This window comes from Trachypithecus francoisi, unplaced genomic scaffold (genome assembly GCF_009764315.1).
Source record: "Trachypithecus francoisi isolate TF-2019V2 unplaced genomic scaffold, Tfra_2.0 Lachesis_group5, whole genome shotgun sequence".
Taxonomy (NCBI): Eukaryota; Metazoa; Chordata; class Mammalia; order Primates; family Cercopithecidae; genus Trachypithecus; species Trachypithecus francoisi.
Window position 1 is genome coordinate 89,230,721 of NW_022681470.1, and position 12,194 is coordinate 89,242,914.

At 41.3% G+C, this 12,194-nt stretch overlaps 1 protein-coding gene across 4 annotated transcripts; it reads left to right on the forward strand.

The window, feature by feature from the left end:
* Nucleotides 1-1,729: 1,729 nt before the first annotated feature.
* PIGM (phosphatidylinositol glycan anchor biosynthesis class M) lies at nucleotides 1,730-9,611 on the forward strand. Of its 4 annotated transcripts, XM_033195291.1 has the most exons (4): nucleotides 1,730-3,274; nucleotides 8,238-8,360; nucleotides 8,793-8,857; nucleotides 8,904-9,611. In XM_033195291.1, exon 1 carries the CDS (start codon nucleotides 2,002-2,004, stop codon nucleotides 3,271-3,273), a length of 1,272 nt encoding a protein of 423 aa, XP_033051182.1. In that variant the 5' UTR covers nucleotides 1,730-2,001; the 3' UTR covers nucleotide 3,274; nucleotides 8,238-8,360; nucleotides 8,793-8,857; nucleotides 8,904-9,611. The 4 variants fall into 4 exon arrangements, with proteins under 4 accessions (XP_033051182.1, XP_033051180.1, XP_033051179.1 ...); XM_033195289.1 differs by lacking the exon at nucleotides 8,238-8,360 and having other exon boundaries at nucleotides 1,730-3,362; XM_033195288.1 differs by having other exon boundaries at nucleotides 8,238-8,857.
* Nucleotides 9,612-12,194: the final 2,583 nt, after the last annotated feature.

The window sequence follows — 12,194 nt, forward strand, 5'->3', positions numbered from 1 at the left end:
ACATTGCAAATGAGTCCTCAACAAATCCAGCTATTTACAAATAATAATAATAATCATCATCATCATTTTATGAGTAGTGATGTGCTGTCATTTTATACATGGCTAATATACTGCAAAAAAATGGTTAGAATTATCAATCTAAGGCATGTAATTATGCCAAGGCATATAAAAGGACATAGAGATATCACAAGATGAATATGGAATATATAAGATTAACACAGTTCATCTCCAAAGGATAAATGTGAAATGTAGGATGGATGAGCAGCAGGTAGTCCTGGTAGCTGCATGTTCAGACTGGATGAAGTCACCTCCTTTTCTTATTCTAGTCTAGAAGACTTCCCCTAGGAAACAGGCTCATTCTGTAAAATCTAACTAGTCAGTATTTACCAAACATTTACCATGTGCCTAAGACTACAATAAATTACAAATAATTGAAAAAATTAAGGATAAGATATAATTTCGGCCCCCAAGAACCCTACAATCTCTTGTGAGGGCTATGAATACAATCTAAAATAAAGTATCAAATTCTACAATGTGGACTATGTAAGTACACTAAGTGACCACAAAAAGGGAAGAGCTAATGGGTTACAGTCCTTGGTGAGAAATTCATGGAAGCTGGGTTGGAGTGGGGTGGCAGGAGCAGGGGACCTTGACATACATAAAGGATATTTAAAAGGGAAAATAACTGGGAGTTGGGAGCAATCCAAAGATTCCCCTCTAGAAATATTCTGGTAGGAGGAACCTCTAAAATCAATTCAACTTTACTGAATGGCTACTAGTACTGTGTTAAATGTTGAGGTAGAGAAAAGAACAAGATAATCTCTGATATCGAGGAATTCAAAGTGTCCTGATGGAAAACTAGGAGAGCAAAACAAACAAAAACAGTTATTACAAAGCTGTGTGACAAATGCTGTAACAAAGGAATGACCAGGGAGTTCTGGAGCAATGGGAGAACTTTCAGTAGCATGGAAGGGTCTTCCATGTGAGTGATTTTCTGGAGCTTAGATCCTGTCCGCCCCAGTCCACCAATCCTCGGACAGGGGAGGGGACTGGCATCTAAGTCATTCATTCTGAGTGATGAGGAAGTGAGTGGGAGCTGGGAGCTAACACTTGCACTGAGGCCTGAAGGGTTGAGTAGGTGTTTGCCAGAGTGATTGGGGAGGGGATGGCAACTTTGACAGAAGAAATACCAAACACAAAGGTACTGAGGCATAAGGAGTTGACAAGTTTAGGAATTTTGTGACGCTTTCCTGTCTTCTTTCCCATCACCTTCACTTAGGGTTGCCGGATAAAATACAAACTGCACACTTAAATCTGAATCTCTGATTACCAACTAACAATTTTAAAATATAAGTATGCCTCCAATATTGCATGGGACACACACACTCAGCCCCCTTCAACTAATCCTGTCCTGTCCGGGGCCCCACAAATCCCCGGTGAATACCGGCGAGCACGTGGAGTAAAGCATGAGAAGGCTTATCTTCCTTTCACTCCTACATTTTTCACTCTCGGGTCTCCAGCCCAGGACTGAGGGATGTAGCGCGCAGCCCGCAGCTCGCTACGCGTCGGAGGCTTTTCCTCTGAGGACTGGAAACGGGGTGCGGGAAAAGGGCGGTGGAGCTGGGGGTTGTCACTTACGAAGAAATCTCACTCCGCTCCATAAAATCCCGAATCCAGTGCCGGATTTCCCGGCAAGCGGACGTCTCTCCGCCCAGGGACCGGAAATCCCGCCTCCGCCGGAAGAAGAAGCGGAAGCGAGACCGCCTATCCAGAGGAAGGCAAGTGTTTGGCTCCGGCGGCTGAGAATCCCGCGCGGGGCTGGAGACGGGTAGCAGTACGGGGGCGGGGCTTCATGCCGGAAGTGGTAGTCCGCAGTTGTTTCGGTTGGCCTCTTAGCGGGTGGGAGATGCGGCGGCCACCTGCTGCGAGGAACCAAAGGGAAGGTTAGAGGTACGAAGGCAGTTTGGAGCTGGGGCTGAGCAGCTGTCGCACAGTCAGATCATGAGCTCGACCAAGCACTGGGGTGAATGGCTCCTTAACTTGAAGCTGGACCCCGCCGGCATGTTTGGTGTGGCCTTTCTAGCCAGAGTCGCCTTGGTTTTCTATGGGGTCTTCCAGGACCGGACCCTGCACGTGAGGTATACGGACATTGACTACCAGGTCTTCACCGATGCCGCGCGCTTTGTCACGGAGGGGCGCTCGCCTTACCTGAGAGCCACGTACCGTTACACCCCGCTGCTGGGTTGGCTCCTCACTCCCAACATCTACCTCAGCGAGCTCTTTGGAAAGTTTCTCTTCATCAGCTGCGACCTCCTCACCGCTTTCCTCTTATACCGCCTGCTGCTGCTGAAGGGGCTGGGGCGCCGCCAGGCTTGTGGCTACTGTGTCTTTTGGCTTCTTAACCCCCTGCCTATGGCAGTATCCAGTCGAGGTAATGCGGACTCGATTGTCGCCTCCCTGGTCCTGATGGTCCTGTACTTGATAAGGAAAAGAGTCGTCGCGTGTGCAGCTGTGTTCTATGGTTTCGCGGTGCATATGAAGATATATCCGGTGACTTATATCCTTCCCATAATTCTCCACCTGCTTCCAGATGGCGACAATGACAAAAGCCTCCGTCAATCCCGGTATACTTTCCAGGCTCGTTTGTACGAGCTCCTGAAGAGGCTGTGTGATTGGGCTGTGCTGCTGTTCGTAGCAGTTGCTGGACTCACGTTTTTTGCCCTGAGCTTTGGTTTTTACTATGAGTACGGCTGGGAATTTTTGGAGCACACCTATTTTTATCACCTGACTAGGCGGGATATCCGTCACAACTTTTCTCCATACTTCTACATGCTGTATTTGACTGCAGAGAGCAAGTGGAGTTTTTCCCTGGGAATTGCTGCATTCCTGCCACAGTTCATCTTGCTTTCAGTTGTGTCTTTCGCCTATTACAGAGACCTCGTCTTTTGTTGTTTTCTTCATACATCCATTTTTGTGACTTTTAACAAAGTCTGCACCTCCCAGTACTTTCTTTGGTACCTCTGCTTACTGCCTCTTGTGATGCCACTAGTAAGAATGACTTGGAAAAGAGCTGTAGTTCTCCTAATGTTATGGTTTATAGGGCAGGCCCTATGGCTGGCTCCTGCCTATGTTCTTGAGTTTCAAGGAAAGAACACCTTTCTGTTTATCTGGTTAGCTGGTTTGTTCTTCCTTCTTATCAACTCCTCCATCCTGATTCAAATTATTTCCCATTACAAAGAAGAACCCCTGACAGAGAGAATCAAATATGACTAGTGTATGTTCCACACCTTCTGCTACTGTGTTACATTCTGATTGTCTTGTATGGACCAGAAGAGAGCTTTGGGACATTTTTTCTGAACATTGTAAGGATTCTAGTGAAAGTTTCCGTGTTCCAACAGACTGTTTGTCTTGTATATAAAAGGGACAAAATAATTTGAGGTCCACCTTCTAGGAAATCCTAGGACTCATTTATTTGGGACATGGTGGGAATAAAGCGTAGGAGGACAAGCCGCAGACAAAACTCCTGAGACACCAAGTTAAAGAAGGAAGGGGTTTATTCGGCCGGGGGCATGGGCAAGACTCCTGTCTCGAGAGCCGAGCTCCCAGAGTGAGCAATTCCTGTCCCTTTTAAGGGCTCACAACTCTAAGGAGGTCCACGTGAGAGGGTCGTGATCGATTGAGCAAGCAGGGGGTACGTGACTGGGGGCTGCATGCACCGGTAATTAGATAGGAATAAAACAGGATAGGGATTTTCACAGTGCTTTTCTATACAATGTCTGTAATCTGTAGATAACAGAACCGATTAGGTCAGGGGTCCATCTTTAACTACCAGGCCCAGGGTGTGGTGCCGGGCTGTCTGCTTGTGGATTTCATTTCTGCCTTTTAGTTTTTACTTTTCCTTTCTTTGGAGGCAGAAATTGGGCATAAGACAATATGAGGGGTGGTCTTTTCCCTTTAAAGGTTACATATTGGAAAGTGGAAAGGCTTATGAAACTATCAGATACTAAAAGATTCTTAAAATAGAGGAATATAGTTAGAGACATCAGGTTTAAGCCAGTATTTGTTCCTGTTTTACAATGCTTCTGTCTTAAGCTGTGTCTCAACTTTTAACCCCTATCTTTTCTTTCTAAAACTTTCCTGACAGCTGTGAAAATCCAAAAATATTCTTAGGCTGGGTATGGTGGCCCTTGCCTGTAATCCCAGCACTTGGGGAAGCTGAGGTGGGAGGGTCGCTTGAGTCCAGGAGTTCTAGACCCACCTGGGGCAAGATGGTGAGACCTAGTCTCCACAAAAAATAAAAAAACTTAGCCAGGTGTGGTGATGCACCCCTGTAGTCACAGCTGCATGGGAGGCTGAGGTGGGAGAATGCTTGAGCCCAGAGCAAGACCCTGTCTCAAAAAAAAAAAAAAAAAAAAAAAGGAAAGGACAACTTTTTAGATATAAAAGTATTAAATAATACTAGGGTGCTTAGTATTGTTTCAAAGAGTTTTAACTTCTATATTAAATGTGGGGGCTTAGAAGATAATCCAAAGACTTTGGGAGGCTGAGGTGGGCAGATCACAAGGTCAGGAGATTGAGACCATCCTGGCTAACACGGCGAAACCCCGTCTCTACTAAAAATACAGAAAATTAGCCAGGCCTGGTGGCAGGTGCCTGTAGTCCCAGCTGCTCCTCAGGAGGGTGAGGCAGGAGAATGGTGTGAACCCGGAGGCAGAGCTTGCAGTGAGCTGAGATGGTGCCACTGCACTCCAGCCTGGGTGACAGAGCGAGACTCCATCTGGCGGGGGGAGGGGGGAAGATAATCCAAATAATTTAAATTGTAATCATGCTTCATATATTTGTTTTATTACTTAGTTTTTTAGCACTTAGTCCCAGTGGTATTAGACTGGCATTTGGTTTCATACAAAAAGGATTAAATTTAAATCCATTCATGTTTAGACTGGAGGTATTACATTTTTAAAACTATCATCTTGCCTTTAATGTTTGAGGTCCTTAAACACACAAACTATTAGTACATTTCAGTATCCTCTTACCCCTTTGTTTTTAAGTTTTTGATTACTAAAGCAAGATTTTTTTTCTTCTAGAATTTAAGTCAATCAAGTGTTATCTTTGCTGTAAAAATGGATAATGGTAGATTTTAGGCGATAAAACAACTTGTTAGTAAGACATTTCCTAGCTTAAAAAAAAAAAAATCAAAAATTCCATGATAGAAATGCAGACCTGTGAGGGAAACTCCTGAAAAGCATATGAAGCATCCCAAAGAGCCATGGGTTTTCTAGACCAGGAAATTTAGAGGGAGATTGTGGAAATGAGGCTTAGGTGGGCAGATCGTTTCCCTTATCATTATAATATTTCTGGGGGGAAAATGCTTTCTGAGTTGTTTAAACAAGCATCCTTACTTTTTTTTTTTTTTTTTTTTTTTTAATTAACAGCCTGTCTAGGCTTGGGAATCCCTAACACTATGGTAGCAGTATATGAATGTGATTTTGTGATTGTGTTTTTTAAAAGATAAGTAATTTGATAAACTGTTCTTTTGCAGTCAAAAACACTCACAAATAAGACAAAAAGAGTTCCACAGTATTATATTTCATGTCAGTTCAGGCCTAAAAGCCTTTGCAAATAAGATGTCTATAGGCTGGTCACAATTAGCAATGTTATTATTGGCAGCACTTCTTGGATGGATACCTTTTGGGACCTTTCATTAGAAAGAGGGTAAGAATGGGGTGGTTTTGTATGGGCTCCTGTTTGGGGTAAAAGTAGCAGAGTCAGTTGCTGAGGACAGTGACCTTCCTGATAACATTTAGTCTCATACCCATATGGGGTCTTGTCTTGAGGACCGTTTATATGTGCTTGTTTACTAGTGGCCTTCCAGCCATAGCATTCTTACCTTTTTTTCCTATTCTACTGCAAGAATTAAAAAAAAAATTATAGAGCCAGCAGGGGAGGAGGCAGGAAACAGAAATCGAATTTCATCATTCTAATATAATTGTCCCTTTTTTGTATTTGTGACTTTGTTTTGTAATTATATTTACTTACTAATTATTATTTTTTAACATTCTTTATTGTGGCTTACTCTTCATACTTATAATTGAAATTGTTGGACATCACATGTATATTCACATTATAAATACATCATTCTTCCACTGTTAGACCTGCAGATTGCTTCCAGTTTTTAATATTCTAAATAAGACTTTCAACATTTTCTGGTTTTAACTCATTCTCTTAGGACATTCTTAGAAGTTAGAAACATTTCTGCTGGGATCTTTGGAGGGAACTTCAAACTTTAGATACTTTCCTGCAAGAAATACCAAAGAAAGGCAGGTGTTTCTTAAAGGAATGCAAAGGATATTTTGCAGTTTGTATGCAGCAAAACGTTTAGTTAGTAAGTTAACTAAAAAATTGGGTTAATTTGGTTTCTTGGGGGATTTTAATTTTTTAATTTGTTTTCTGGTTATCTAAAATCTTTTTTTTTTTGCTTCTTATCACAATCCTTTTGTTTCCTTTTTAGTCCTTTAATAACACCTTCAAATTTTATAAGACTTTTACTTATTTCCTACATAATTCTTTTTTTTCTTATACCACCCCTTAAGATTGATATATTCATTTACAGATAAGCATTAATTATTAGATAAAGAAGGATGGTTCTCAAGATTGTGTGTGTTCTGAACAGAGGGAACTACATAACATTTTCTTCTGTAATTGCCTTTGTAACGTCTTTAGAATGTGGTTCCTAAATATTCCTAGATAAATTCTCCTGATAGGCCCATTGGAAAGGCTAATACTCCCACCAGACTGCTTTGTTCCTCCCTGGCAAAAGAATTCTTTTTTTTTTTTTTTTTTTTTTTAGACGGAGTCTCGCTCTGTCGCCCAGGCTGGAGTGCAGTGGCCAGATCTCAGCTCACTGCAAGCTCCGCCTCCTGGGTTTACGCCATTCTCTCGCCTCAGCCTCCCGAGTAGCTGGGACTACAGGCGCCCGCCATCTCGCCCGGCTAATTTTTTGTATTTTTTTTAGTAGAGACGGGGTTTCACCGTGTTAGCCAGGATGGTCTCGATCTCCTGACCTCATGATCCGCCCGTCTCGGCCTCCCAAAGTGCTGGGATTACAGGCTTGAGCCACCGCGCCCGGCCAAGAATTCTTAAAACCACTGATTTTAGTTACTGACTTCTCACCGTCTGGACTCTCACAAGATGTTTCAGAAGTTATGTAGAACTTGTCTTTCAGTTAGTTGACTTGTGACTGAATTTATTGTTACTTCTCTAATATCAGTTGTTTTCTGCATTACCACCCTCTCCCCTAACCATCTGTACTATGAACAGGAAAGGAAAAAGATGGAAAATTATACCTAGGATTGTCCCTAAATGCAACCTCTTGGTTCCCCCCACCCTTCATGTTTTATTATAAACTATTTTAAGGACTGGGTGTGGTGGTTCATGCCTATAATCCCAATGCTTTGGGAGGCTGAGGCAGGAGGATCACTTGAGGACAGGAGTTTGAGACCAGCCTGGGCAACACAGTGAGACCCCCATCTGTACAAAAAAAAAAAAAAAAAAAGTGCTACTCAGGAAGCTGAGGTGGGAGGACCACTTGAGCCCAGGATTCGAGGAGGTTATAGTGAGCTATGATTGTGCCACTGCACTCCAGCCTGGGTGACAGAGCAACACCCTGCCTCTAAAATGAAAAACTCCAGCTGTTTTGTTTTTTTTTTTACTTTTCTGAGACAAAATTTCGCTTTGTCTCCCAGGCTGGAGTGCAGTAGTATAATCATGGCTCACTGCAGCCTTGAACTCCCAGGCTCAAGTGATCCTTCCTCCTCAGCCTCCCAAGTAGCTGGGACCACAGGTATGTGCCACCATGCCTGGCTAATCCTTTTATTTTTTGTAGAGATGAGGTCTTGCTATGTTGCAAGAGGGAGATCGCTTAAGTGATCTTCCCTCATTGGCTTCCCAAAGTTGGGATTACAGGCGTGAGCCACTGCACCCAGCCTGACTTAACTATTTTAAACATTACTTATATCGCCATCATCTAAATTCAACAACAGTTTGCCATATTTGCTTTATGTATAGGTATAATTATATATATGTAATATTTTGAACCATGTGAAGTTGCAAACATCATTGAACTTCACCACTAAATATATCAGCATGCATCTCCTAAAAATAAGGTATTTTCTTACAAAACCATAATTCTGTTATCTATTATTATAATTTAACATTCTGTCGTTTTCAAATTTCTTCAGGTGTTTTTTGTTATATCTTAAAGAACAGACATTCTTGAATCTCAAAGTTTCCGAGGAAGGAAAGAACATGATGGATAATCCATAATTAAGAAGTTTGGATCTTTTCCTAGTCTTAAAAACAAAGTGAGAACTAAAGGGGTTTACCTTCTATCAAAGTTGAACAAATTAATTCTTTTATGTGTCATACTTTCTGCCTGTCTCCCTAAAAACATGGGGGTGGTAATCTCTTTGTTTTATCTGGTAGGTTTTTCAGATAAAAGCTTAAGCTTATATATGTTTGGAATATTAATATCCAACCCCCAACTCCAAGCCCTGCCCCAACAACAACAGCTAATTATTTTACATCTTGATAATGGTAAGTTTTTCATGATTAACCAATTTTGGGCACCTATTCCACCATATATGTTTTTATTTAATTTTCACAACAATACTTCAAAGTTGATATTCATATTCTAAATTTATAGATGAACAAAGAGGCTCAAAGATTAAATAACTTGCTAATAAGGGATTTTTACCCATGCTTTTTCCATTATATTATGTTTTGGATTTTTCCAGAGTACCCAAACCCAGCAGATGCATACCGCTGCAAAACAAATGGAACTCAACACTGGCTCTGACAAGTGTCTTGCCAATCAGTTTGTCCTTCTAATATTTTAGGTGTTTGAGGGGCAGTTCTCTCAGCTGTACCAAGTCACTGTCATCCCCAAACTTCAATGATTCCAGACCTTTAACAACTCCCTTCCACATCGAAACCCTCTCTCACCAAATTGTGTAATTTCTTTGTTTACTGCTGGCTTCATCATGCACTTTTCCTTCATAGCCTGTTTTAAGAAGTTGATTTGCTGAACCACTTTTTAGCCAAGCTATTTGTAAATCAAGCTACACAAAATATGTGGCCATAATTTCCAAAAGGCACATGATCATTGTTAAATTTCTCTTGTTCTGCAGTGTGCATTCATGCAGTTAAAAATTGTCCTGCACTGATAGTATGGCATCAGAGAATAGACTCAGATCACTTAGGTTCAAATCCCAGTGCATGATCCTGAGCAAGATTATCATATCTAGATATATTAGTTTTTATCTGTGAAATGGGAATGATAGTATAATCTGCATAGAATTGTTGGTAAGGATTAAGTGAGTTGATATGCTCAAAGTGTGCATGCTGGCATAGAACAAGCCACTGATTACAAGTCTTTATAAAGAAGGAGCTGTTCTGGCACTGTAAACTTGAACCTTTTTTTCCCCAAATCTAATGAATATAGGCAAGGAACTTGTATTTATATAAAATAAATATTTGACTACCTTTTATCATAAACTTTATTCTCATCTTGATATGGTCCTTTGAAAAGATAATAAATACTGATATGTGAAAAATGTATGGACAGATTATTCAGATGTCTGGTTGAGGCTTAACAGTTTTGTGTATTTCTGTCAGACATTAAGCTGACTCTAAGCAGTGGAGGTTTGGTTTATGCCCCTAAATTACGCAGCACTTCTTTTCTCCATTGTATTGAGGGGTCATTCAGGGGTTGCTGTTCTGGAGATGGAAGCACATGCCTCCTGCCTGGGTCAGAAGCATCACAATAGCACAAGCATTTATTCAGCACTGGCCTAGGAGAACCATTCATTTAGTCAAAACAAGCATTTATATTCATTATCCTGAACAAAACCAGACTAAATGAGAACATTTCTAGCTGCTCAGGCACTCTGCTAATTGCTATGTCTGCTAGATAAAATGAAATGACACTTATAGTGACTATTTAAAAATAATTTGGAGCATGAATATTTGAAGCTCAGTTTATTTTACAAAGGAAATGTATAACCTTTGCTCTTCATTTTTTTTGGCAATTATTTATAGATCCAGGCCCTGTGTCAAGTTCTGTAATAGATGAATAGACAGTCTATGCTCTTGAAGAGTTAACAGTAAAAACAGAAATATACCCCGCTGATAAAGTGTTATATAACACCCCATTCAGTTCCACAATGATGTGATTTGTGAAATGGAGGGGCAATAGGGCAAGGAAGAGGATATTTTTATTTGTATTTTACAGATAAGAAAACAACTCAGAAACAAGTAACTTTCTAAGGCCAAATAGCTAGTTAATGGCAGGATCGGGGCTGGACCCCAGGTGTTCCGATTCTTACCTTTTTTTCTTTTTTGGCAATTCCTTTTTAATGCTATCCGATGACAGGTGATTACAGTGGAAAACTTCACTTATTTAGCACATGTCATTCACTTAGCAAACTACTTAGCAAAATGCCTTGAGTATCTTCTCTGTGCCAGGCATTGTTCTAGGCATCATAGATGCAGTGAGTGAGAGAGGGAGGCAAAGACCCTATCTTTATGGACCTTACATTTTCATGGGGAGGCAAAGAATAAGCAAGTACAGGATTGTGATGATGATATATCATAAAAATAAGGCAAATTAAGGAAGTAGAGGGTGATGGCAGTGCGGAGAGTGGAGTAGGTGCTACTTTAGATGAACTGGTTAGGAAGGTATTGTGGTGAGAGGGCACTTGAACAGAGACCTGGAAAGTGAAGGCATGACCTTCATGCAACCATGGTGCGGGGAGGTAAGGGAAGAGCATTTCACTCAGCATCCCTCCTTGCTGAGTGAAAGCAGTGCGGAGGTCCTGAGGTAGCAATGAGCTTGGCAGGTTTAAAGAACAGTAAGGCAAGTATTACTGACTGGAGTGAGCAAGGAGCAACCGTAATCTAATTCACATTATTCAGCAGAACGACATGAATGCTAGTTGAAAAATACAATTAACATTAGCATTTTTACTGGCTTATAATGCAATAACTTTAAGCCCAACCTATTTTTTTCCCCTGACTTCTGAGCACGTTAATATGTAAAGAAGATGAAACATATATGTAAACAACTTATATTTTAGTAATGATACAAAATACTTTCACACATTTTGTGACATGGGAATTTTTTTAAATTCCATTTTCACAGATGAGACCCGTAAAGCTCAGAGTATATGCACTTTGCCCAAGGTCAGAGTTAGTAAGTGAGGCAGGACTAGACCCTAGATCTTCTGGAGCTAAATATACTACTCATTTCTCTGTACTACCCTTATCATTTAGCTATGGTGAACAGAAGATGACTCACTGGATTCTAGAAAGCAGGGAGTTCAGGAAAAACGTTGTCCAACCAATGATTCATTCATCTAGTAAATACTTAGGAGCCTACTTTGTGCCAGGCACTCAGCTAGCCTGGGGGTATAAGGATGGTTAAGACTAGAGTCCTGCCTTTAAGGAACTCATAGTGCCTGATGGAGGAGACATGTGGAAAGAGGATTATAACTCAGTTATAGGCTAGAGAGTAAAATACACCTAAAGTAGTTTACTAATACATTAATTGGACAAAACTAGTGCAGAACCTGATATATACTAGGTACTGAGATGTTTGTTATGTTACCTGTTTTTTTTTTTTTTTTTTCTTTCTTTCTTTTTTGAGATGGAGTCTTGCTCTGTCGCCCAGGCTGGAGTGCAGTGGTGCGATCCTGGCTCACTGCAAGCTCCGCCTGCCGGATTCAGGCCATTCTCCTGCCTCAGCCTCCTGAGTAGCTGGGACTACAGGCGCCCGCCACCACGCCCAGCTAATTTTTTGTATTTTTGGTAGAGATGAGGTTTCACCACGTTAGCCAGGATGATGTCAGTCTCCTGACCTCGTGATCCGCCCGCCTCAGCCTCTCAAAGTGCTGGAATTACAGGTGTGAGCCACCGCGCCTAGCCTACCTGTTTTTCTTTAACATTGGTAACTACTGGGGGCTTTCTTTGAAACTTCCCTGCTTAAAATCAGTCAGTGATTAATCATACCTTTGATAATCCTTATTTTAGCTCATAAGACCTTTTATGATCTAACTCTTGCCTACATCTCCAGCTTCATCTTGTACCTCGCCCCACCCTCCAATCATACCAAATTATACCCCCTCTTCATGCCTTTGCGC

Excerpts from the sequence above, each read along its gene's own strand:
- PIGM (XM_033195289.1), top strand. The coding sequence starts at position 2,002 with ATGAGCTCGACCAAGCACTGGGGTGAATGGCTCCTTAACTTGAAGCTG.